Source organism: Penicillium samsonianum (genome assembly GCF_028829775.1).
Source record: "Penicillium samsonianum strain IBT 33392 chromosome Unknown utg000003l_segment0_segment0, whole genome shotgun sequence".
Lineage (NCBI taxonomy): Eukaryota > Fungi > Ascomycota > Eurotiomycetes > Eurotiales > Aspergillaceae > Penicillium > Penicillium samsonianum.
The window spans coordinates 6,782,514-6,808,282 of NW_026643261.1; the positions used below are offsets into that span (position 1 = coordinate 6,782,514).

The following is a 25,769-nucleotide window of genomic DNA, read 5'->3' on the forward strand; positions in this document are numbered from 1 at the left end:
GTTCAATAACATCTATGTACAGTTTCTCTGAAGGCTATACAGTATTGGCCTGTTCGCTTTGCTTTCTATTGCCTGTCTTCTCTATTGCCTATCTCTATTGCACGTATTCTAACTTGCACATTTGCTTAACTCGGTTAGCGTCTCTATTTCTGTAGTTAATAGCGACGCTTATTTCGAAACGAGTGTTGAGGTATAACTGAATTCGAAAACTACTGTACATGAAGTTGGAAAGAGACATGTTAAGAATGTGACTCCATCATCAAAGCAGTGTTCCAAGCGGAAATCAAGTGAAAATGAGTGTAAGTCCAACTGGACGGTTCAAGGCTTGGTAATATCAAGATACTGGCTAACCAGGCTTTTGACCTGATTCTCAAAGCTAGTCAGGTGAATGCCGAAAGTCTTCTCGGTCTTCCCAGCATCAACCCGAACAACAGCGGTAGGTTGCTTCCCGTTACTCTTCAAGCGACCGTCGGACAAGGCCTCAGGGAAGTGCTTCCTAGCAGCCTCAATGGCGTCCTCCCACTGGGCACCATCAATACCATCAGAAGTCACAACAAACGCCTGGTTACCCTCAACCTTTGGATCAAGGGCGCTGACATGTACCTGGGCAACGTCATCCACAAATGACATGTTGCCCATCACCGGCTCATCGGACCGGGAGCCCGTTAGCAAGCCCAAAAGGACGGAGTTGGTGGACCCGGTCTTGAAGTCAGCAATGGTTGTGCATAACTCATCACGACCAAAAACCCAGCCAGGAAGAATACTAATTAAATCGAAACCTGGTCTGTTCTCCTCCATCCAGGCCTCTGAGGCGTTTAGAGCAGCAACTTTGCTAGCGCTGTAGGCCTGGAACTCCACGCCATATGGGCCAGGGTCAAGAGTGGTGCGGCTCTCGGCGTCGAAAACTTTATTATCTCCGTGGCCAACGAAGTATTTCAAGGGGATGTTTCCGGCAATAGAGCTAGTGATGACAACTCGCTTGATGGTGCTGGCCTTGCGAATGCTCTCGAGAAGACCGATGGTGGCCTTCCGAGCCGTCTGAACAAAAAATTCGTCGTAAAGCTCTGGGGTCGGGGCCGCCTCACCGAAGCTGGGGATCGGAGACGCACAATGAATAACATAGGCTGCTCCTTTCACCGCATCGTCGTAGGCGCCAGGAGCGGCGATGTCCCGAACAACAAAGTAGGAAAGTCGCTCACTACCGAGTTTGAACGCCTTAATGGAAGGTGCTTCGAGAATTCCGTCACCCTTGCTAGCGGAGCGGACCACAATGCGCACATTGTATCCGGCCTTAAGTGCAACAGCGAGCGTTTTGAACCCAACAAAACCGGTAGCACCGGTGAGGACGATGAGGCCGTTGTTGACCATCTTGTCGGATGTTTTCAGGAGAGGATGAAGAAACGGGAAATAGCTTGCTTCGAAAGAGGATATAGAATTGCGACTGAGGTGGTATGAGTTCTGTCAACATACTTCGCGGCATTCGTGGTCGTTTTTATATATTCCCCTACTCATCAAACTGAAAGCCTGGATTGTTCATCATGGCGTGTTGTTTGTGACAAGCGCATTCTATGACCCGTTTTCACTGATTAATAATGTTGAACCAAACGTGCTTCGAAATCGATGTCCTGCTTGCACCTAAGTCTGTTTGCATGAGGTTTTCATTGGCTAAATATTGAATTAGAGGATAAATTACTAACTGTCAAAAGGACGGTGACGTGCCTTGGCATCCTTTACCGCGGTTTGACTTGCTTCCTCTTTCAGTAATTCCTATCTGTAAGAACCGCTGTACTGGGCCACCTGGGAAGTTGACGCGCATTAGTGGGGTCATGGGGTGGCGTCAGGTTCTGCGCCATAAAAATTACCCAAAGTGGAATAAAGTCCAAACAATTTGTCATCAGTCATGAACAGAGTAAACTGGGCCCTGGATTTAGGGATCAGTAATCGAAAGTATCCAGGAAAGTTTGTAGAACTATGTGGACACTAGATAGAAATGATGATTAGAAGCAATCTGGTGGTGTTCATGAATTAGAAATCAGGTAGCCGCCGCAGACGTGATTTGAGGGATAAATAAAAAGTCTATAAGATGGTCGATACTCTTCCTGTCGAACAGCCAAAGCATAAGGACTATATCGTCTCCGGATTGTGTTCGCAGAACTGGTTTTCCCGAAATACAATAACGTCGTTTTCTCCGAACCTACTGTTCTCTACCTGCCATCGAAATCAACAGCCATCTCGACAGCCATGACGACCTACGAAACAGCTGAGCCGCACTTCGTTAAAGTGGACGGTACACGGTTTGCATACCTTCGGTTCGGCTCGACAGCTAGGACTCAGGTACCACTGGTGTTCCTACAGCACTTCCGAGGCACCTTCGACCACTGGGACCCAGAACTAATTAATCCCATCGCTGCCATCCGACCCGTTATTCTCATCGATAACTCGGGAGTTGGCAAGAGCGATGGCGCGGTTCCGGAAACCTATGCCGCATGGGCCAGTAACGTGATCGGTGTTATCGGAGCGTTGAATATTCCTCAGATTGACCTGTTGGGTTTCTCGATGGGAGGCTTTGTGGCGCAAATGGTTGCTTTGAACGCACCCACTATCGTTCGCAAACTCATCCTTGCCGGTACTGGGCCCAGCGCCGGGGATGGTGTCGAAGCTGGTGACTCTGCAGCAACTCAGCGCTTGGCTACAGCGTCCAACGAACAGGAGGCCCACGATGCATTTTTGTCCGCTTTCTACTCTCTGTCAGAGAGGAAGCAGGATCTGGGAAATCGTTGGTGGAGTCGCATGACCACGGCTCGCTCAAACCGCTCTGCGTATGTGGGCCCTGAAGGCACCCAGGCTCAGATCGGTGCGGTCATCCGCTGGGCGAATGCGGACTTTGCCTCCGAAGGATCCTACGATCGCCTGGAGGAGCTTCAGATTCCTGTTCTTATTGCCAATGGTGACAACGACATCATTATCCCCACAAATAACAGCTGGGTCATGTTTAAGAAACTGGTCAATGCCGATGCTCATCTCCACTTGTTCCCGGATGTCGGACACGGGTTTTTGAACGAGTATGCCGATCAGTTCTCTAAGTTGATCAACACCTTTTTGGATGCTTGAGTAGAAAGTCAGGCGAGATGCTCTCACAAGTCTTCTTAAGGTGCAGTTTGTTCCTATGGTTTCTCTGAGTCTCTATGATCATGATCATACTATCTAAGTTATGGCCTCGTACGGTACTCCGTTCGCTTGAAGAGGGCCTATAGCCGAAATTTTACTCCAATCTTGATACCACACTCTTGTTCGGTGGTAGGTTCTGTAGCCAGTATATAGCTTGTCCCTAATCTACAACTTTGTATGTAAGCCCCAAAATATATTATATCCTTCAAGCGGATAATTTGCTAGGCTTCTGAGAAGATTTTAATATTTACTTACTCCTTCGGCGGGCTACAAGGTCTATATGGGATAGCTGCTGTATAGTTGGCCCCTTGGTCCAAAGGAGGAAGTCCGTCTTGACAGCCCTAACATATTTCAGTGTGCATGCTTCTTGCTTTGGCTCCTGCGTAGTGAAGCTTAAGTGTTCCTTTGTATGTCGCTCTTGTCCGTGCTGTATCCTGCCCGGGCTACTAAATATAGATAGACCGAGAATCGTAAACTTGACAATCTTCTAGTCTCCGCCAACCCGACAATGTGATTTCAGACGGTCTGAATCGAAGACGTGGAAAGTGTTCTTCCCTGAGCTCCGTATGGGCAGTGGCCGTTCATTTCTTAGTAGACCCATCAATTCTTTGATGGGTAGGCACATATTGTAATAAACTTTCGATTACTAGGAATAGACCTCGCCAAAGTCCAATGGGCCAAAAGTGTGACCACCGTAATATGCATAGAGTTATGTAGAATTTGCTGTATTTAATCGCATCTAGGTTCTAAGGTTACACCTGTAGATAAATTATTGTAGCAGGTATTGGGGTTGTGTGCGTGGTCCTTTGTGTATTCTATATTATGGTACTATCTCTTAATATACATCATATCCCTGCTGAATTCGAGACAGGTTCCAGCAATTCTATTCTCTTGTGCTTGCTAAAGGGTTCCCAGTCTGCTGAGCCATTGATAGGCAACGTGTCCTTTGTTGACGATGTCGCTCGGGTGTAGGTCAGTGCCCTTGATCCAAAAATTGAGGATAATCAGGCGTTTGCTGTGACATTCGATGGTATTGATAGTGCCTATTGGGAGGATGCCATTGAGACTGCTAGGAAGCACTTCCTCGAGTCCTTGTCCGACGGTCGTCTGAAGATCTTCCGATTCTTTTGGGAGGTTCTACTTTTTGGTAGGCTAGCGGGGATAGATAGCTACTGTACTACTGAGACACTTCGTATTTGATATAGACATATACGCATTTTAGTCCACTGCAGGTGAAACAGGCATTGGTGCCTACCACGTGTTGACGCGCCGGTGAGGAAACGAAGTCCATTACCCGAACTCCTAATTATCTGACCACCATACCTTCTCGGCAGAGAAAATGGCCTCAAGCTCCCTTACTAGTTCATTATTAGCTTAATCACCAACAACCTGTCATAGAACCAAGCTATTACCTCTTTTGCCAAAGTGAAAATATTGACAGTGGAGTGGGATGTCAATTTATAGAATACACGAAGGTACGGTCGCCTCCTGAGTAGCCTTTTCTTTTAGAGGTGCATGTTTGAGGTGTCTTTTATGTCTATCTTTTCACCTTTTCATAAACACGAAACAAGAGATATATAGTTAAACTGCACAACCCTTCATGTTTTAGCATGTCGCTCTATCTGTCATGGCCAGGATCCCAAAAGGAATTGAGCACAGGCTGACACATCACTTCTAGCCAGACAAATGCATTTAGGTGCGTCTCTAATTGAGATTTGCTCATAGCATATCGTTCTCTGAACATCACAAACTCTGCTCTCAACCGAAGAACAAACCAGGCGTTCTGTTCTGGAAGATCGTATGTGGCAGCAACCCCAACGACAAGTGCCCATAGCAACACTATGGATGAACCCGCAGAGCCAAATTCGTGTTCATGTCCCTGTTCCAAATTTTCCTGTAGTCTTTGGAGAAGAATATGGAATGTCAAACAATTTTTGGGCGTATTCCTCAGGACGCGGTGTAAGAAGACGTGGGAGGCGGAGTTGGCAATACGAACAAGACTCGAGACAACCAGGTCTCTTGTACCCATCATGAGTAATTTCAGAATGCAACGATCAGCGCGGAGCATGAGCACTCGGACTGTGTTCTGCATTTCCGGTATTGTCCCTATTTCAGATCGGGCGATCACTATCAGCCGGAGGAGACGTATAATATAGAGCAGTTCTCGGGACCCAGGACCCTGTTGAATCATGCCAGCTAGCTGCGAGTGGTTCGATAATGCCACGAGAGCCTCTGGTAGATATACATCATTCCTGTCATGTATTGGGGGTAACAGCGGTTCGCGTCCGTAGGATACTGCTAGATTTAGATCTACCCTGATTTGAGTTAGCAGTGAAGGTGCTCAGATGATTTAAAACATGAACCCACCACGTAACAGCCCTTTCCACAATAAAGTTGTGTTTCAAAGATCTGATACCCCCTTGAGCTTCAACAAGAGATAGTAACCCTTTAAAATGAACATCCGCAGTATCGAAATTTCCAGATAGGGTCTGAAACATGACATTAATTAGCAAATGTGTTCGAAATAGGGTCACGTTCCAACTTCGGCCGATCTGTCATATCAAGAGACCCTACTCATTTTAGGTATAATGGTGCAGATATTCAAGCATGGTTCTCGTATACACACCTCAACGTTTACCAGGGTCGCAACGGCACAGACTACTGCATCCGAGGCGGAGTGTGGCGATTGAGTCAACTGCTCATTGACCAAGTGCATTGCAACGCCCTTGTGGTGGTAGCCCGCACGAATTAGCCATGGAGAAGGCATGGCCATGTTGGCGTTCCACGCAGTAGCAGCAAAGGCAAGAGTGGCATTGAATACAGTCATATCAGTCAGAGCGAACCCAATCCACGTCTTCTTTGGATTCACTGTAGTGATGTTCAATTTCAATCCGTGCGTAACTGAAGTTAACAGAGTGGAGTAGTCAAGTCATTAGTCCGGTCAAAAAAGGATATATCACGTTCAATCGGGTGCGTACAGTATTTTGTCAGGAGATCGACTGCCTTGCTAAAAGGCGCGGGCAGTGTGTCAAATGGATCCACACAGTGATTCTCAAAAGCATTGATTGGATACTTTGCCCTTGCAAATGTAAATGGCAAGTTTTTATTCATTGAAGAATCGCCGATAATAAGTTGTTTGTTCAAATCGGTTCGTTCTTCCTCTTCATAACTTTCGGAACTCGGGTGGTTCATTGATTCCATTGAGCCCTCATGTATTTGACCATTTAGATTTTGGTTTCCAGTAGACAGTCGGAATCGGCCTTTGAGTTCAGCCTGCGACCGGGTAGTGAGACTAGAGGTGCTGTATGGCAACGAGCTCGAGGGAATCGGTCCTTCTGCTCGTTGCTGAAGGGCAGTGCGCATAGCATGGCTCCGGGCCGAACGATTGGCCCGTTCGGCATGGTTTTTCAATACCACGAACTTATAATCAGGCATTTAATTAGAGACTAAGACCAAGACCAAGGGGATGGAATCTTTGACGCCCAGAAAAAGGAGGACATGCCATATTAGTAATCGAATAGGATGGTTAACGAACGTAGTTCCTGGCCGACACCTAATTTCTTGGCGTCTGTAATTTATTTCTACCGAATACACTTGATAAATTACAGATGTATTATCCACTCACAGTATGGGTCGGGAGGGGTAGTTCTTCATCTTATATTCTAGTTCTACACTCACAGTATGGGTCGGGAGGGGTAGTTCTTCATCTTATATTCTAGTTCTACACTCACACCCAGTATGGCAGCTTTTCTAGAGGACGACCTGTTTTTGACCATACGTTGTCGTACTGCCAGATTTCTGTCGGATTATCTACTAGAAATTTGGAAAAGTATATCCTTGTCGATCATTCTCCTATTTCGAAGCGTTATTCTGTAAGGGATAAACACTAAGAGAAGGAAGATAAAGTATAAAACCTACATTCCCATTCTCCTTTTTTTTAAACTGTTTCATCCTTTACTTTTAAGTTGGTTATTCTGTTATTATACCACCGATCAAGACTACCACTCGTGACGGTTAAGATGCAGTTCTTCCCATTTATCCTTACTACTATACTTGCTGCCGCTGCTGCCGCTGCTCCCCCAAATAATGATACATCATCGAATGGTGCGATAAGTTGTGCGCAGTACAAAGACCAAATGAGTTACCTTGAGAACCAACGACTTGCGGATCGACGTCAACTTTATGCAACTAAAGATATGAGATATCAAAAGGCGGTTGATGAAGACAATCGGAAAATTGCGGTTCTCGCGCAGAAGCAGGTGAGTTTGGTCTGTACTACCTAAACTTTAGGCTACATACAGAGCTGACATGAATGGGGTGAATAGCCGGCTAATTGTTAGCCATACTATGCCATGGAGGTCGGAGATCTGGAATCGAGTGGAATCAGGTGTAAAGGATGACTTGTCCTTGATTGCCTTAGTGCCTGGCTGCCTAATGAACTGGATCTTGCCATAGGATCGGTAAAGCCCCTCACGGAGTGAGCAATGTTGGCCTTGAGGTGTCGAATAATTATTGTACTCATGTTTCTATATATCACCCCTCGAGGCTTCTTAACGCCGCCGGAATAAGAGACAGAACTGGTTTCAAGTATCCCAACCTCTATTTTCAAGCCTATTTGTCGAAAATGGCCTCTCGCACTCTATTCTTTCCAACCGACCATATTGATAAACCATTCAAGGAAGACATCAAATCCCTAATCAGGATCTTTTTCGCAATAACTCCAATTACGTGTAATGAAGCTTTTAAGCTTAGCAAAAAACTCTTCAATCGGATTTAAGTACTAAACCAATTTCACACCTACGTCCGCACACGTCTACGTAATCCGCTCTAAATGATAAAACGACGTACTGTCTATAACTATAACAGATCTAGGTTCGGGCCATTTTCCGTAGTGATAAAGAAGCTATACTATAAAGTCCTCGAATATAGTGGCATCCGTTAAACCGCGGAAAACACGAGAAAGAACGATCCCATCCTAGACATACGCGGGAGAGTGTGGAGGTAAAAGTGATTTGAATACTATTGTATGTGACCATTGAAAAGACATTTCTGTACCGGGACGAGGGTCTGCAGTACAGAAAGTCTTTGGGAGAATTTGTGGCCTGAAAACAGGATGCTCTAGGACTGGGAGGTTAGGCTTGACCACTGAATATGGACGATTGGAATGTTTTGCTGCTGCTTTAAATTTCAGGCAGAGGTGATGAAAATGCAGTCAATCTCTCCTCGCCCAGCTGGAGGGCTAATTACGGCTTAATCCAAGAAACTACCGAGCTGGGGGATAGGGAAATGATAGAAACATCAGACGAATTACTAAAGTACTGTTGACGTGATAAAATATCAGAAAATGACTTTTGATGGCGACATAAAATGAATCCGTATAGAAGATCGCCTCGTCCGGAACATGACGCAGCTTGGCATGAACTACTGCAATATTCCAATATTCGGGTTAGCAAAGGTACACTTAATCGACTGAACAGGTCTTCTATCAAGCTCGCGGATGGCTCTGGCGACTATTTCGGAGCACATATTGACTGTTTTTAACTATCATATCACAAGATGAAGTCCTTCAGATCAAGCATTCGTATATCATATGAATGAGATTTGCAGTATTTCAATGTCGTTAAGATTAAAATGCAGTTTCATTTGATGTTATCCACAATTGTATACTTCGTTCTTCTGTTTTCTTGCTCTCTATACAGCCAAGCCCCCGAAGGCTCCAGCAGTGAATACCCTATTCCCTGCACACAAGAGACTACTATCATTACCTCATATCCTTTGTACCAATTTTTAGGCAATCAAGATGGTTCGCGCCATTTTCCAACCTCAAATAGTATATGCATCTCTAGACTCACCCGCTCACCCGCTCACCCGCTCACCCGATCAGCATTAGCACATCCCAGAGTAGAGTGGCAATATTGATTGCGTGTTCATCTGCGCTTATGATCTAGGCCACATAACCAGCCTGCAAACCCCGCATGTCTTTATTTTCGAGTCGGGTTTTGCGGGCTGCCGAAAATCCGCTGCAGGGTGAATATGCCTTAGATGGCTCAAATGGTGGGAAAGATGTAGATCCGCCCAACGAGGGTCTAATTCAAATCTCACATGTGCGTCAGAACTTTCTATTGCAGAACAGTATACGCCCACGGGATTCTCAGTATCTCACCCAAGATCCGCCGTCGATCAGGTAGCTGACGAGGGCTGCATGAGACGCCATTTTGTCACAATCACGTCTTTCGGCCTTAGCCAACCAAATTTAGTCTTAGAAGTACAAGAAGTATTTATAAGAGGGACTTTTTTGGTCTATTCTCTGAGAGTACCAAACCAAATTTTATCTTTCCAGTGGGAAACACAATCCCATCCTCAGTCAAGAACCAGCTTGAAGATTCTAAAATATGCGCATTGCGAACATTCTTCTGCTATTGCCAGCTTTGGCTATGGCATTACCATTGGTCGAGCCAAGTAGTGGTAATGAGCCCTGCGTATTTGGAGTATCTTGAGTTGATAATGATATCAGTTCCATGTCTGGGTGTAGAGAGGCGCGATCTTGATCAAGACGCCGCTAAGGGTTATACCAAGCGCGCGGTCGACGAGGATGCTACCAAGGGCTACACCAAGCGTGACGTCGACGAGGATGCGGCCAAAGGATACACAAAGCTAAGACGTGAGCTCACCGAGCAGCAAATTGCACGCCTTGGAATCTGGCAACGGGGCTGATAAGTCTATAGTTTGATCATTTCTGGGAAATACAACGCTTGAGTATCCGAGGTGAAGAAACCAAGAAACTGTCTGGCTTGGTAGGGGGTAGCAATTTAGTCCAGGTCACTCATTTTCTTGGTAATACTCATGTCAAACGACCTGGCTAGAAGCCCAAGCACTGTGAAGATTGGCTGTATCTAGTCTCTTGGTATAGTTGGGTTGGCAATTTAGTTTGGCTGTTGATCAAGTAGTCCGTTCTTCGGCAACCGTGTCATTCATATCATACGTCTACCTTTCTAGAAAGTGCGATGGTTATGCGGGGTGCCTCGGGCACCCCATAGGGATGATTATCCAAATTTACCATATGGACCTAGTTAATACAGATTATGGTCAGGATATAATCTCTTTAATCACTGCGACACTTTGAATGCCATACCCCTGTTCCTGTCACCTGACCAAACAAAGAGCCCCTCACGTATATCTGCAGCCCCTAGATCTTTCTCGTATATCTCTCCCTCATCCCACTTTCCTCTTTTGACCAACGGGCAACATTTTGCCATCCCATCAGCCGCATACAGCGTCATGGATCTATTCCGCTCCGATCGTCTGCAATACCGTAGTTTTAACTCCCCTGAAGATGACAACTTCTTCCATTCCATTCAGAGTGATCCGGCTGCCTTCACAAACTCCTGTGCATCACTCGTCCGACCTGTGGACCGCCAATTAACCGACAACATCAGGAAGTACCTCATTGGTAACTCGCTCTTGTTTGTGGTTATCTACAGAACCACCGATGATTCGGTCAACCAGATACAACCCGAGCCTATCGGCACACTTTTCTTGAAGTCTCCAAGTCCAGATATGGCCCATCACCGTTGCTCGGAATTTGGTATCGATGTTAAGAAGGAATATCAAAGCCAGGGATATGGCGCCGAGGCAATCAACTGGATGCTTGACTGGGCATTCAGGAATGCTGGTCTGCACCGGGTGGAGTGCAATGTTTTTGGATGGAACACTCGCGCACAGAAGGTTTATGAGAGAATTGGCTTCCGGGAGGAGGGACGGAGAAGGGAGTGCTTGTTTAAGGACGATAAATGGTGGGACGAAGTGCATTTGGGGATTCTCAAGAAGGAGTGGCAGCAAATCAGACAGTTAGAGGTCACCTTGTGAATATTTCCTTGTATTGTTTCTGGCAAGATTCACCTGGGAGCTAAAACCATCTACATGGAGGGAACTAGGTAGCGGATAACGTCTGGCAAATCCTGGCTTTTCCTTTCCGTTCTACTCCCCAACATCGGGGAGTAATATCTTCAAGGCCTCTGGCTCCTGGGATCTTAGTCCTGCTACACTTTATCCTTCGTCTACAGAACCTTTTGCTCCACGAAAGACAAGACTACACTAAATCAATAGCCATTCTCGAAGCAACACCACATATTTCAAATAATAATCGACGCTATTCTATTGCAAGCAAGATTAGATGTCATTACTTGTCCTCCACCTACTAATCCCAGTCAAAGGTTCACAGGCACTAAAACAGCCTTCATCAAGAAAAACGTTTATTCATCCAGGTTCTTCAAGTACCGATAAACCTCGATAAAACTGACGAGCCATTCTTTCTCCATCTCATGGTGAGGATCCCAAAAAGAGGATTTTGGCCGCCAGTAACCTTTGCTATCACCATATTTGAACGCTGTGAAAAAGGGTTCCTTTAAAGAAACCCGTTCATTTGCACCAAACGGTTCGGACCATGGAGTATTCGCCGTTCGAAGAATATCGCCGTCTTTGTTGGCTACATTCCTGCACGCAATTTCGGCTCGTTGCTCTGCCGTCTCTGGGGGTGAGATGTAAAATTTCGGCATCCCATCAATAATAATTCGAATCAAACTGATGATAGAAGATGGGTGCGCAGCGGCATCAGCTGAAATGATTGTGTTGCTCGCCACAACCCGATCGCCTTCTATGATACCATGATTTTGCATCATATGCAAGAGTTGGTCCAAGGCCGAGTCGAAAGGAATGATCCCCAGGAATTCATAACGGAAATGTTCGGAGAAGATGAATTTCTGGGCCGGGGTCCGCAAAATTTCACCAGCGATATGCCGCAATCTCGACACGATGTGTGCAGTATTTGGCCGAAATTCCTGGGCCGGGTCCAGTGTGCGTTTCAGGATATCCGGATTTGCTTCCAATATATCAGCAGTCCAGTGAAGCTCCGAAGCCCTCAACTGAAATAAATTGGCCTTTGCTTTCTGTATATCATCCCAGCATTGCTTCTGCTCTTCGAAAGAAGAGAATGTCTTGAGGTATCGATCCTCAAATCCGTTGGAGTAATTGGGAGCACCGAACCGAGTGAGGTCTACTTTGCGCCAATGAATATTGAGCTCATCCTGAATGCGGTACTTCATTTGGTTCGAGATCTCTCCATATTTCTGAGGTATGAGTAAATGGATATTTGTGACAAGAGGGTTTATTCCATTCCAGTGTGATGGTACAAATGCCTTTCCCACTGCCATGAATATATCTTTGTAAAGGTGGGCAGCGGGCTTCCACTTGGCCAGCGTTTCTGGGTCGGCACCGAACATATTGCGGCAGATTGGATGGGACATGATGCAGGCATCCACTCGATCATTATCGTAGCATAGAAGCTTGAGGACGTCCCATACTCGCAGGTCATCGATGATTTGATGAGCGAGCTCGGTCGGAATAGCCGCTATATTGCGGGCTATGGAACTGGTTGATGCTTTTTGATTGTCCATTTTGCCACGTTGTCTTTGAAGATGTGGTCAAAGGAAAGACGGTGGAAAGATCACAAAAGATCTCAGATATTGTGGAACCTCACGCGATAAAAGCGAGTCAGCGGGGGCCAAAAACACAACCCAACCTGAGTCATTTCTGTTGACTCATCTTAGGCTTCTACCTACATATCCATCTATGCCCTTCTATCCTGTTCGGGATTTTTTTTCTTCGAGAAAAAATATCAAACAAGATGAAGCAAGAGCTCCCAGGATTGGAACTGCCAGACGCAGAGACAGTCGCACAGCGCCTGCGACAAGACCAACAAGCCTGCAGCGAGCGAAAAGTGCCTAGTAATCTAGCGATCCAACTATCTTCTGTTACAGCTGATGTCTTTGACGAAATAGCCTGGCATCTCACTCCACACAGTGAAGTCTCGAAAGCGTTGCGGTCGCTCAGATGCAACGGCATTATCAAAGGCATCAAGGCCTACCTAGGCCAATTGGAAGCGATGACCAAATCTGAGGGACATGCGTCCATGGATAGTATGCATGTCCCAACATCGAACGAGTTGGAAACGACACTCAAAGTTTTGGATTATCTTCAAAACCATAAAGTGGTTTCTCCAACAGAGCCTCTGTCTGAGGTTGTTCTAGCCGTGCAAGGCCATCTCTCCATGGAAGACAATACTCGATATACACAACATGCACGATCTCAGAGAACCGACGCACCGAGAGTCTCAGACGTTAAAAAAAGATGCTACATCTGTCGGTACCGCTTCTCGGCCAATGATTCTCACGAACTATACCCGTCACTATGTCGCCAATGCGGCATGTTTAATATCGGCTGCTCAAATCTCTCCCTACCAGAAAAACTAGACCTCACTGGTAAAATCGCGCTCGTTACCGGCGGGAGAATAAACCTGGGTTACTTCACTACAGTGCGACTCCTCCGCTGTGGAGCCAACGTCATTGTATCCTCTCGGTATCCAGCCGATGCTGCAATCCGATATTCCACAGAGCCAGACTTCCCTCAATGGGAGAAAAGACTGAAAGTAGTCGGTGCAGACTTCAGAACAGCAAACGATGCTTTCCGTCTGGTCCATATTGTCAAACAATTACTCCGTGCTTGGGACAGCGAGACTCCATCCGATACACCACAATCCCTGTATATACTTATCAACAACGCTGCGCAAACCCTCACTGACCCAGTCAAAGGAGAAATGAGAGCCATTTCCAGAGAGGATCATCTAAAAGACCATCCACAGGCCATGTCCCTACTCGCAGAATCCGAGAACGACAGATACACACCGCGTGTAAGAGGAGGACAGCAAGCAACCTGGATCCCACGTATTACGAACAACAAAACACAGCCTCAAATTGAAGATACAAGCAATACCCAACCTACAAACCAAATAGCCACAAAGGGCCTCCGAAAAATCAACGATGAAGACGAAGAGCCATCAAAATCATCCTGGGTCCAATCCCTCCACGAAATCCCCTACTCAGATCTAATAAGTGCGCACTCCGTCAACGCCTTCGTGCCTCTAATCCTCTGCCGCGAACTCCTCCCAGTGATGGGCACCCCACCGTCCTCCTCATCCTCCTCCCAATCTACACCAGCAGGATACATAATAAATGTCTCATCCCGCGAAGGAATCCTAGAAGACACACCCCAATCAAGCAGCAAAGCTGGACACCACGTACACACGAATATGTCTAAAGCAGCGATCAACATGATAACAGAGACAGAAGCACACGCTGCATGGAAGGGACGGCGTGTTGCTATGAATTCTGTTGATCCAGGGTATATGAGTGCTGCGCCAGAGTGCCAGACCGTGGAGGGGTGTCCGATTGGGTTTGAGGACGGTGCTGGCAGGGTGTTGTGGCCTGTTGCTGTTGGGGAAGTTGAGGGAAAGGTTGTTTGGGGGAGGTTTTTGAAGCATTTCCGGGTGGGAATTGCCATTACGCGGAGGGGGTAGAGTAGATGGATGAATGGATGGATAGATGGAGCTCTGGTGGCTTGCATGTATGTCAATGGCTGTAAATAGTTGCTGACCGTAAAACAAACCCTCAAATTGTTACTCTATCCACGGCCTGTATATCTATATACCATCATCCTCCTGCTCAAGCTCACTCTCCGTGACATATGCATCCCACGCCTCACAAGTAGAATTCAAAGTATCATAATCAATCAGCTTCCGGGCCTCCGCATACCTCTCCAAGAACTGAATCGCAAACCCTTCCTCAGTATGCCACCCAATATGGCAATGCATCAACCAAGCCCCGGGATTATCAGTCTTGAACGCAACAACAAGGTACCCAGAGCCCGGGAGCATGGCCACATCCCGTCGGGGCGGGTTCGTCAAGCTCGTGATATCGGAGGAGCTGTACGTGCCCGTTCCCTGCGCGAGAATAAAGAAGTCGTGCCCGTGTAAGTGGATAGGATGCGGGACAGTCATGGTGGTTTCGATAATAACGTAGGACCACTCGTCTGCGAGCGGGAGCACGACTACGCCGCTTTCATCGGTGAATGTTGTATCGTTATTCCAGATTTGCAGTAGTGTCGGGTTATCCCAGTATACTTGCATCGATGTCCCGTTCATTTTCCAGCGGAAGAGATTCTCGGTATTCGTGCCTAGTGTGACTGGCTCGCTGGAGTTGTAGTATGGTTCCGATGCGCTCTGGACAAGGTACGGGACGAGATCGGATATGTCCATGTCGTCACAGCTATCCGTGTACGTGTATGCGGTCGTGGTGGGCGTGGATGCTGTGCTGCCGTAATAGACGATTCCTTTGATGTTGTCTGTGCTGTCGTTGTCGGAACACGCGGATTGCGGGATTGCGCGCATCCAGAAACTGTCGCTTCCGGTGGATTGATCTGCGTTCACCACAATATCGTACCGCTGACCTGGATGGGAATAAGGGTTAGTAAGGTTATATGTAGTTGGTAGGTGGATGGTCTCTTACCCATGCCGATGCTCAAGACAGTTGTGTTGAATGGCTCGATGGGTACCAAGTCCATCGCCATCACCGTCAGAGTATGGTTGTCAATTGAGAACTTGAAGTGGGTGTCTACCGCAGCATTCACAAGACGGAAGCGGTAAGAAGTGCCTTCAATGAATGATGTATTGAAACGATAGCCCGTTTGGCTGGTTGAATCGTCATCTCCATACACATTGGTGCCGTTGATGAGACCATTGTCCAATGTAGGCGGACCATCGGCCTGGGCAGAGGCGTAGAGCTCATCAGCAGTCTGGTGACTCCAATCATTGAGGAACAAAACTCCTTTGTCCACATCATAGTTCTCAGTGGCAGGTCCGTTGATCACGATTCCACCGAAGACACCCTCATAGGCTTGCAACCCAATGTGAGAATGGTACCATGATGAGCCATATTGTGTGGCCCTCCACTTATAGGTTGTTGTCTGTCCTGGAGCAGTAGGACATTGGGTGATGGATACAACGCCATCGTTCGGATTGGTATAGTTCTGGCGGATGCCGTGGAAATGGATGCTAGACCCGTTGTCTGAGGTCAAACTGTTGGTGACATGAACGATAACATAATCGCCCCAATTGGCCTGAATGGTAGGGCCTGGAATGGACCCGTTGACTGCCATTGCTGCGCGAGAGTAGCCATCGGGAGCAAGTGTGACATCTTCAATATTGAGGTAATACTCTCTGGTCACGCCCGTGGTTGGGACGACATCGTAGTAGTTGGTGCTCGTATTGTAGTTGCACCAGCTCTGTCTATCACTGGCAGTATTTCCAGAGCAAACCTCTCGTTTGACCCTGTGATGTATGTCGTGATGGATCGAGGTTGTCGAGGCTACTCCGGCGAGGGTCAAAAGAGTGGTCCAAATCTTCATGATCGCTTCAGGCCGGTCAAGGGTGCTAGCAATTTGAACTGTAGCGGACGAACACAAAGTAAATGCACAGAAGAATGGAAATTAGAAAAGAAAAGAAACAATAACAACGAATGTAATATTGTTGGAAAGGACTGTGAAATGATTTGTAGAAAGATATTGTTGCTAAAAACCAATTTTTATCAACATATATAATGCCCAGATGCTCTACTATTCCAGTACCTCGGAAGAAGCATTGGAACTCGTCTCGAGTATCAAGAGGGCCAACAAACTAACGATGTCAATGAGGTTTGATTGGACTTGGCTTGGCTCAACGGATAAGGCTGCGTAAGCTCAGATCTTGACCTCGGGATTGCCGATCCCTGACGATCTAGAGTTGGCCTATTTGTGAGGTTATTTTTAAGCTATATGGGACGGGACGAGGACCGCCAGGAGTTGAAACCCAAAAGGTGGATCTGCACGATTGGAGATCAGACCATAATGCAGATCACTCGTCACGAATTGCGCGGCATAGAAGTTCTAAGATAGAGCGGAGAGAAAGAATGACTCCCAGAAACATCAGAATGCCTCAATTGAAACAAAAATGTTCATTAAAACTGTAGACTACCGCCATACTTTGGGACTTTGGGATTAACGGACTACCCACAACCCGACCAAAAATGTTATTAGTCTATTTCCACTTATTTAACACGGAATTGTGACATACACTGCAAGGCAGATTTAAGCAAAGTCCCCGCACGCCTTTTCAAGCTAACTGACATCTTCAGGTATCAACCAAGAACCACCGCGGCACCGCGGCACCGACGTCAGCCAACGCGCGGCCTGGACTCGTCCACAAATCCACAAACCCAGTTTTGACCACTCTCTATGCTGTAGAGACTATATTTGCGATAAACCATAAAAAGGTCTAAACGCCGATTGGATACTGCATGTTCAACCTAAATTTTGACTAAGCGGAGCTCTGCCTCCGACCTCGGGAGGTCGTAACGTGCAAAAGGACTATGTATATAGAGAACGACAGCAAAATAGTCAGGTTCCTATAAAATATTGTGCAAAGTCAGACATCTTTCTCATTATCTACTATCCACCATGTTCCGTCTCTTAGTATCTTGCACAATGCTGTGCCTGGGAGCGTCCGCGTACGCTTCTCAAGTCGTCTCGCGGAGCCCTCCCGGCGCAGGTGAGAAATTCGGACTTTATGCGTATGGAGGCTCAGTTGGTGGTCTCTCCCTGTTCTACGGAGACGGTAGGCTTAATCACCGACCACTATATAGAACCATATTGACGAGGTGCTAGGCAAGGCTCTGATTGGCGACCCAGCCAACTCAACTGCTTCGACTACTTCAAGTGTATCCTGTCAGTGAAATCTTCCACTCTACAGTCATGTTTATACATTAATATGGGAGATACTAGTCGAACGTGCATCTGAGTCCTCGGATAGCACTTGGATCGCCAACCCGAACGGAACCACCAATGCGAACGCCAGCTGGTCCGACCAGATGCTTTACATCCCCAGTTCGTCGTCTTCGGGCCATGAAATGGGCTTCACGTCTCAGAATAGGTCGAATGAGACTACTACGGGTTTCATCTTCTATGGAACGTGGATGATGGTGGAATCGGACTCTGGCGAGATCTCTTCCAGCTTCTATGTTAGAGAGAACTCGCAGGGCGAAGGCATTTATTCCTTGCTGTGGAATGTGTCTGATGATACAACTGCTATTCCAGTGTCCTTGCGTTCCGTGAAGCCTTCTAATGCTTGAGATACCGGTTGCAAGGAGAACGGGGGTTGGCTGTTGTGGTGATTTGGTTTTGATTCAATGGAAAGAATTACACCTGTAAACAACAGCATAAAGATAGCTTCCGTATTAGGCTGGTACATGTATGGTCTATAGGGCTTCTAGAATGCTGTGAATACTAAATGAAAAGAGATAAATCAGTACTGTTGTATTAGCTAGTGGCCGAGAACTGGGGAAAGGAAGGGACAGAGGAGGAGGAGCAAATTATTTAACTACTATCAAACAGGGTCACATAGCTATGATCTCAACAAATATAGATGCTTTATACATTCAGCCGCTTGGGCCATTTGCGGGGTAGTTAGTAATTTGCTCGATATCATATAGAGGGAAGGGAGTCTTGGTTCGAAAGACAGTACCAAACCGCCGAGGTGTGATGGAAAAAGAAAATCTCATCTGCTCACCTTGCTCATCCCTCTGGTCAGCGAGCAGACGAAACTATTTTGGATGAAAGGTCTGGAGCATGCTAGGTATTAGGGAATGCCCCTAACTTTTCAATCTTGCAGATTCTAACCCGGCCCTATTCCCTAGATGGTGTGTCAGGCAGCGCAGACCACGGTCAGCCGCAAGTGAGAATGTTCACTATTAGTCCACATCACTGTACAACATAAAATATATGATAAAACAAATTTCATATCAATTGTGTTTATTCTTTTAATATTTATTAAGGCATTTACGAACAAGGAATCGAATGTACATAGATCTATCTATATCTCTAGGGCTGAGCAATGTAACCTCAGATAGAGGACGAGGCAGCGCCGGGGAAAGTGCAGCTGCATTAAATTAGAAAGGGGACCATTACAGGGAATATATGGAGTAGTGTATCCGCCTTGCTTATTTAAGTTAGACAATTGCCTAGATAGGCAATGATCAATGGTCTTGGCATTGTTTGGGTGTTTACCTCTGTAGTCCACGTTTGACGCCAAGTGTCTGCCAAGTGTGAACCAAATTGGCTGCACTTTTCAAGACCTAGTTAACAATGGAGTTAAGCGATATAAAAAAAGGAGAGAAAGTAAGAGGATGCGTGATAGAAAATCCTCATCAACGAACAAATCTAGATAGTTTCGTGGCTGTGAGTAGTACTTTTGTAAAATGAAAGGGGCAGTGCATGAGGCTGAAATGACAGAAATCTGGCTGTATGACAACGTATGGACAAAATCAGATATATTGGAATCTCTAACTAACTAAAATGACAAAACCCGCGGTTTCAACAATCTGGGCGGACATAGATGACTAACTGTAATATGCACTTTTGTATGGTATGGATTGTACCATTGGTCACATGATTTTCTGGGTATTAATACCTGTTTCCACCATGTATGCAACCTTTAGTATTCGACATGAAATACTAGTCGGTGAGAGATTACCAAGCCATCAAACCCCTAAAGGCAAACCTAACCAGAAAAGGAAATCGGTAGGTCTTCAGATTCTTAAAATTTTTCGGTGTATACGGAGTCCAGATTACTCTATCAATTTCCTCTCAAATACCGACTATTCACCCAGAACCTTCTGGGCTATAGGCCTTGCCTTGCTTGCATCTATTCTGATGGAATCCGAGCCTCTAACTTCAATATGTTAGCACAAGAACACTCCTGCGCTGAAAGGCGAGGCAACTACGCCTCTGTTGCAAGAGAGGAAAATGAACAGGGTGACCATCGAAAACTGTGGGCGCCGTTCTTTCTACGCCGTCCGATCATGATCGTATTTTTGTTCAGTTTCCTGTCACTTTTCGGCACACTCATTGTGCTTTACGTGTACACACAACGCGAGGGTCGCAGTTTGGGAATAAAGACGGATGGTGATCGATACTATTATTTATGGACATATGGGCCGACCGCAGGTATACAGCCCTATTACTTGATTCCAGAGAAAATGATCTAATGTTGATCTAGTATTTACGATCCTCACAGCTGGCTGGATGCAGGCTGAATACCGCGCCACACAGCTCATGCCGTGGATTTTGATGCACCGGGGCCCAACACCAGCTTCGCAGAGTATCTTCCTCGACTACATGTCGAAATGGAACGTTCTATCGCTATATCAATCCCTCAAGCAGAAGCACTTTCTGGTATCTCTATGTGTGGCAGGCTCGCTGCTTCTTAACGGCGTGACGGTGTTTTCGACAGGTCTTTTTGAACTCGACCCAGTGCCCATCACTCGTCCCTCGAGTCTAACCATCCTCAAAATGTTCAACGGGTCCAATTATTGGCCGACTGTTTATGACTCCCGGTCATACGCCGCCTGTTCAGCATTTGCTGCCCGCAATTTAACCCGTCCATTCGGTCTCCACGAACCCTACATCTACACACCCTTCCAACCCGCCAGCTCAAATACGACGGAGAAAAATACCATCCCAATAGGCCCGAGATATCAGGCAGATATAGAAGTCATTGAGCCTTTCCTCGATTGCGAGAACGGGACCGTGACTTGGGGGACCGGTAACATATCATCACCACACAATGGTGGTCCAATGTTGGAAAGAAACACCACAATATGGTCATCCACGGACGGATGTCGTAGTGCCATTTATCCCGACGACATCGAATCGATACTAAACAGGAAGAATATCAGCATAGAGATCTATCTACGCTCATGTGACGGCGAAGACGCCAACTCCTACCTTGTCGGCAACCATTTGTCTGTCGACTGGACGCTTGATTGGCGAATTTGGGCGGCTGTTGTCAACCCGGGTGGCGTTAAGCTCCCGGGAAAGCAAGTACTGCAATCGGCATGGAATGCCCCTCCATTTCACCTGGTTGTCTGCAAGCCTAGGTATAATATGTATCGGGGCCCGGTGAAAATCTGGCGTGAACCCGGACAGAGTGCTATATCAGCGGATATTCAGCCGCAGCGCTTGGAGGCCACGGAGGGAATCGCGGGTGCGTCAGCAGATAAAATCTTACATAGTAGCTTCCGGTCCTTGACTCTTAGTGAGCAAGATGGGGGTGCGGCTATTTCGGAGGAGGGCTATCAGTTTAACGGACACAATGGCACTTCACAAGAGGTGTATTGGAATGACATGGCGGCATTTACGGATGCCCTGCGAAGTGAGTTCTCGTGTCTTATGCGACAGGTCATGCAGAATGACCTTCTTCGACCCGAGCCGCACAATGTTGAGGGAACGGAGCAGCTTATTGAGGAGCGTTTATTTGTGCGTCAGTTGTCGTTCTGGCTGATAGCAGCTCTACTGGTTTGTTTGATTGCTATTGCCATCACCCTTCTTTGCTTCTTTGTCCCGGTTGCTGTATGCCCGCGCGACACGGGGTCCATTGGGGGAATGGCGACTGTCTTTGCCCAGAGCCCAGAGTTCATGACCTCATTTAAAGGATCACAGCTCAAGACAGAGACGCAAATGGCCGATACTAGGCTTAGCCAGACACTTTATACCTCAAGTCACACGGAGGGAACGTTCAGGCTACTACCACAGAATGAATCAACGGAGAAACCGGCATATGAAGGTATCCAACCTAGTGAACCTGAGAGCTCTGTGATAACCTGGTGGTATCCATTCTCGACCACATGGTTCATTAGGATTGCCGTGGTTATCCTTCCCGTCGCCACGATTATAGGCCTCGAGGTTGTCTACCACATCTCCGCTAGTACGCATGGTATCACCTTGGTCGAAGGAAAGTCACAATATATTCACTATATATGGACCTATATCCCGGCATTGGTCATGTTTACCATTCGTGTCGTGTTCACATCCGTCGAGTTTGGCGCACGGATTGTACAACCCTATGCTCGCCTCCGCGAGGGCTCTGCCCCACCACAAACAACCATCTTCGAGAACCAGCTTCGCAAAATTGCCGTCTACGGAGTATTTGATAACCTCCGAAAGAAGCAGTGGATTCTCGCCACAGCCACAACATCTCTCCTTCTTGCAGCAATAAACCCAATTGTGGTATCCGGTCTTTATACTGCCAAAGCCTCGTGGCCCACATCCCCTATGAATATCACGCAGACTACCCGCTGGAATCTAGGAGACTCCACTCGGGGCGACAAGCTGAAATATAGCAAAGTTGTCGACTTTAATACAGACAAAACGGCCGGCCTCATCATCCATCTCAATCTATCCGATCCACAGTGGACATACAAAAATCTTGCCTTCCCGCACTTCGCCCTCTTCGATACCACCATCCCCCCAGGCGCAGGCTACATCGACGCCCGCATCCCCACCCTTCGCAGCCAGCTCACTTGTACAAATGCCCCAGTCAACTGTTCCGTTACGAGCAGTGGATACTTTTGCATGGCTGACAACCCCTGCTATACCCATAACAGCGGAGAAAACCCGTTGGACGACACGACACACTTCCTTCGAGGTACTTACTTCACCCCGGCTAAAAATGGATCCTCAAACTGCTCCACCGACAACATACTATACGGCACATATGGCTCCGGAATTGCGTCGCCCGAACACTATTTGCTCAACTGCAATGCGACAATAGAAGAAGTAGAGGTCGACACAAGACTTCAGCTTCCATCCTTCTCCATCGATGCCGAAGTCCATCCCCGGGTCGTCCCAAACACAAACAGAACAGTCTTCAACACGACCATCGGCTCCTTTCCTTCGTTAGGAACGATCGATAATTACCTCTTCAAATCAAACCCCAATGTCAGAAACATATTACTAAGCGCTCTGACCGATGGCGCCCACGGCGTCCCCGCCGAAGAACTCCTCGACCCGACTGTCCTGGCAGCGCGCCTCAATACAGTTTGGGGCATCATCATGGCGCAATTATTCAATTCGAATGGGCGGGAATCTTTCGACGACCCGCTGGACACTACTTGGTTCGTTGAGCCTGCTACCAGCCATGCACCTGTTTACGAGGGCGTCTTCCATGATGGCCGGAAGTATCTCGTGCAGAATGAACTTTCCAAGCGCATCCTGGATGGCGTTTTGGCCGCCATGGTGGTTTGTGCACTTGCTGTGCTTTGTATGATGCGGACGAAGGAGGTGCTGCCGAAGAGTCCGTGTAGTATTGCTTCAGCTGCGAGTCTCGTTGCTGAGTCAAGGTTGTTGGAACTTTTGAGGGGCACGGAGTATTCTGATGCGGAGTTGAGGAAAAGGGGTTTGTTCGAGGGGCTGTTTTCAATGGGGTGGTGGGAGGTAGAAAGAGAGACGAGCCAGTCTAATGTTTCGGCTTCGAATGGTTCGAGCGTGTCTAGTGTTGGGGATGAAAGCCAAGATGAAAGCCCTGGTTCGGCAGTGGAGAGTGATGATGCTGATGAACGGGTTGATGATGGGCGGACAAACCAAAATGGAGGGCATGGTTCGGCCGTGGACACTGGTGATGTTCATGAACGGCTTGATGATAGAGAGACCAGATTTGGGATTGATATTGATGGGAATACGCCGTTGTTACGTGATATGTCATGAGTTTTTTCAAGGTTGTTATGTATATTATATACTACCTAGGTAGATTAGCTTTCTATTTCCTTTTTAATGCCTCTTGCAGCAGATTATGTCACCTCCTTGTGTTGCGAGAGCATAGCTAACTTCTCAGGGTGCATAATGCGGGTATCATCGTCTCCTTCATCCTTTTCTCCGTCGTTTCTGCGACACCCAGCCTATACGTCGCATGCATGTTAGGCACCTTCTCGTATCCATTTATTACATTCCCTTCAGCTCATGGCGCTCAGCTACTATGAAGGGGCCACGGAAACCGCCTTTGCCTGAGTTCTGTAGAACTCCATCAGCCAGCTTGGTAGTGTTATTGGGCCCCAGCTATTTCAGTCTAAGTGGGCATATAATAGATATAAAAAGAGTTTCAGTATTCCTCTAGCAGGGGTCATTGCTGCCATAGGGAGCAATATTGCCTGCTGGTGGTGGGCCAGAGAGGAGGAAAAGGAGGACAAGAGGACCGTTTCTTACCCTAGTAGTTAGAGTCGTTATTAGATAAAGCAGTGAGACCTCTGCGGGGGAATAGATACCAGGAAGTCCTCTTCACTATAATAGGGAAATGGGGGTGCTACCCCAGTCTAAGGTTGAGCATTTTAAGTTGTATCAAATTGGGTTTTATCTAAAGTTTTGGGCCACGTTATGACAGAGCCTAATCAAGCATCGTTCAAGGTTGCAGCGAAGTCATTAAAAAGGACCTGCAGCCGTTGGCCCTCTTCATCCGCAACTTGACTATGGGTTTTGGTACTCCCGATTGGGTGATAGGGGAATGGTCTAGGAGCAAGGTAAGCATTGAGCCCATAGTAGGGAGATTATAGAGGACCAACCCATATTCTGGCACAAAAACAATTCTTGTAGTTGCTCCATCCTTGACCCGCGAACGGATGACATCTTTCCAAATCCTCTCAAAGCACTCTTTTTCTTCTTTGAAGACGGGGTTTGTAGGTTCAGGGCATTGTGATGCTTGCGTTGTTCCAATTCTGGCGTGAATATGGTAAACCTAGCCCAGTATTAAAATCATATAACCTGAACTTGGGTGGGTGTTCCTTACATGCGGTATAATTGCGTCCATCATGACTTTGTCACGTTCGCTGAGGTCGAGCACTCTTTCACATCCAACCATCCAATGGGAGAAATCGGCCGTGATCCGAAGGCTAGGGTATTGTCAGCAATTTGTTAAATCACTGGTCGATAAAAGGCAATGTTTTCCTACTTGGGGACAGCCTCCAAAATGCGCCGTGTTGCATAGGGCGTAAAGAGTGATCGGTTTCTGTGAGTCTCATGGTAGACACGGCCAGATATTCCAAGCTCGCTGTCAATCTGGATAGTCCCTTTATAGAATTTAATTGACTCCTCGACGTCCCAAAGGTCTCTTTAGGCTTAATGTCAGAGGACGCTCAATAATCAAGTTATACAGATGTCACTTACTCGCCTGATTGGAAATTCATAGTCGATGGCTTCAGTTGCTGAACCGATTTGAGCAGGCTTCGATAATTTTGCAAGTGGTGGTCTGCTTTGGTGCCAGCTGGACGGGGCCCGAGATACTGGAACCAAGATGAGTGTATCCTTTTCACTCATATCAGCAAGTTACTCTTTTGCTTTCTCGAGTGCTCAATCACTGACATTAACCCAAGCTCTAACCCAGTCTGGTTGCATAGTTCCCTTAGGCGGGGAAAGTCTCTACTTGGCTCCAGCGGATGAATATCTACTTCGACACCACCTACCAGGAAGATGTCAATATGGTATTGAAATGTGAGGAACTGTGCACATACTGTAGCCTTGAGCTTTTAGTTCTGGAAACCATTGGGCCCAATTGTCCATGTTCGGACCAGGAGCAATTCCCCAGGCAGATCGAAAGCGGTCGATTTTCATGGTGTAGGATATGAGGCGGATTGGGTGGGTGTATTGGAGAAGTTCCAATCGAACTGGAGAAACGAATTCATTTATGTTCTTATGAAAGCTCAATGTATACTTCTCCTCATTGAAAGTTCCCACTACACCTGATAGGTAAGGTTCCCCGTCCTAGTTCGAAGGTTGGGCATTCGAAACGGCGCTGTGATTGGCTCCCATTTTTAAAGTGTCTCCACCGCCAATATTTCATTAGCCCAAATTGGTCA

The 25,769-nt window shown here is 46.9% G+C and overlaps 12 protein-coding genes across 12 annotated transcripts; 7 read left to right on the plus strand and 5 right to left on the minus strand.

The window, feature by feature from the left end:
* Positions 1-318: 318 nt before the first annotated feature.
* On the minus strand, positions 319-1,368 carry N7471_006262 (uncharacterized protein; the record flags this gene model as incomplete). The annotated part of the gene is made up of 1 exon (XM_057278981.1): positions 319-1,368. One exon carries the CDS (start codon positions 1,366-1,368, stop codon positions 319-321), a length of 1,050 nt encoding a protein of 349 aa, XP_057138591.1.
* An 873-nt stretch (positions 1,369-2,241) lies between these two features.
* Positions 2,242-3,111, plus strand: N7471_006263 (alpha/beta fold hydrolase; the record flags this gene model as incomplete). The annotated part of the gene is made up of 1 exon (XM_057278982.1): positions 2,242-3,111. The coding sequence occupies one exon, from the start codon at positions 2,242-2,244 to the stop codon at positions 3,109-3,111; it is 870 nt and encodes a 289-aa protein (XP_057138592.1).
* A 1,675-nt stretch (positions 3,112-4,786) lies between these two features.
* N7471_006264 (uncharacterized protein) lies at positions 4,787-6,279 on the minus strand (the record flags this gene model as incomplete). Its single annotated transcript, XM_057278983.1, has 4 exons — positions 4,787-5,483; positions 5,536-5,657; positions 5,795-6,069; positions 6,147-6,279. 4 exons carry the CDS (start codon positions 6,277-6,279, stop codon positions 4,787-4,789), a joined length of 1,227 nt encoding a protein of 408 aa, XP_057138593.1.
* A 908-nt stretch (positions 6,280-7,187) lies between these two features.
* On the plus strand, positions 7,188-7,475 carry N7471_006265 (uncharacterized protein; the record flags this gene model as incomplete). Its single annotated transcript, XM_057278984.1, has 2 exons — positions 7,188-7,427; positions 7,470-7,475. The coding sequence occupies 2 exons, from the start codon at positions 7,188-7,190 to the stop codon at positions 7,473-7,475; spliced, it is 246 nt and encodes an 81-aa protein (XP_057138594.1).
* A 2,197-nt stretch (positions 7,476-9,672) lies between these two features.
* N7471_006266 (uncharacterized protein) lies at positions 9,673-9,882 on the plus strand (the record flags this gene model as incomplete). The annotated part of the gene is made up of 1 exon (XM_057278985.1): positions 9,673-9,882. One exon carries the CDS (start codon positions 9,673-9,675, stop codon positions 9,880-9,882), a length of 210 nt encoding a protein of 69 aa, XP_057138595.1.
* Positions 9,883-10,446: 564 nt separating this feature from the next.
* On the plus strand, positions 10,447-11,034 carry N7471_006267 (GNAT family N-acetyltransferase; the record flags this gene model as incomplete). The annotated part of the gene is made up of 1 exon (XM_057278986.1): positions 10,447-11,034. One exon carries the CDS (start codon positions 10,447-10,449, stop codon positions 11,032-11,034), a length of 588 nt encoding a protein of 195 aa, XP_057138596.1.
* Positions 11,035-11,420: 386 nt separating this feature from the next.
* On the minus strand, positions 11,421-12,620 carry N7471_006268 (uncharacterized protein; the record flags this gene model as incomplete). Its single annotated transcript, XM_057278987.1, has 1 exon — positions 11,421-12,620. The coding sequence occupies one exon, from the start codon at positions 12,618-12,620 to the stop codon at positions 11,421-11,423; it is 1,200 nt and encodes a 399-aa protein (XP_057138597.1).
* A 230-nt stretch (positions 12,621-12,850) lies between these two features.
* N7471_006269 (uncharacterized protein) lies at positions 12,851-14,578 on the plus strand (the record flags this gene model as incomplete). The annotated part of the gene is made up of 1 exon (XM_057278988.1): positions 12,851-14,578. One exon carries the CDS (start codon positions 12,851-12,853, stop codon positions 14,576-14,578), a length of 1,728 nt encoding a protein of 575 aa, XP_057138598.1.
* A 123-nt stretch (positions 14,579-14,701) lies between these two features.
* Positions 14,702-16,464, minus strand: N7471_006270 (Multicopper oxidase type 3; the record flags this gene model as incomplete). Its single annotated transcript, XM_057278989.1, has 2 exons — positions 14,702-15,507; positions 15,567-16,464. The coding sequence occupies 2 exons, from the start codon at positions 16,462-16,464 to the stop codon at positions 14,702-14,704; spliced, it is 1,704 nt and encodes a 567-aa protein (XP_057138599.1).
* A 1,113-nt stretch (positions 16,465-17,577) lies between these two features.
* On the plus strand, positions 17,578-18,221 carry N7471_006271 (uncharacterized protein; the record flags this gene model as incomplete). Its single annotated transcript, XM_057278990.1, has 3 exons — positions 17,578-17,707; positions 17,758-17,817; positions 17,875-18,221. 3 exons carry the CDS (start codon positions 17,578-17,580, stop codon positions 18,219-18,221), a joined length of 537 nt encoding a protein of 178 aa, XP_057138600.1.
* Positions 18,222-19,826: 1,605 nt separating this feature from the next.
* Positions 19,827-23,631, plus strand: N7471_006272 (DUF3433 domain-containing protein; the record flags this gene model as incomplete). Its single annotated transcript, XM_057278991.1, has 2 exons — positions 19,827-20,094; positions 20,147-23,631. 2 exons carry the CDS (start codon positions 19,827-19,829, stop codon positions 23,629-23,631), a joined length of 3,753 nt encoding a protein of 1,250 aa, XP_057138601.1.
* A 677-nt stretch (positions 23,632-24,308) lies between these two features.
* N7471_006273 (sugar phosphate isomerase/epimerase family protein) lies at positions 24,309-25,524 on the minus strand (the record flags this gene model as incomplete). Its single annotated transcript, XM_057278992.1, has 7 exons — positions 24,309-24,426; positions 24,480-24,652; positions 24,704-24,806; positions 24,866-25,024; positions 25,081-25,218; positions 25,276-25,372; positions 25,425-25,524. The coding sequence occupies 7 exons, from the start codon at positions 25,522-25,524 to the stop codon at positions 24,309-24,311; spliced, it is 888 nt and encodes a 295-aa protein (XP_057138602.1).
* Positions 25,525-25,769: the final 245 nt, after the last annotated feature.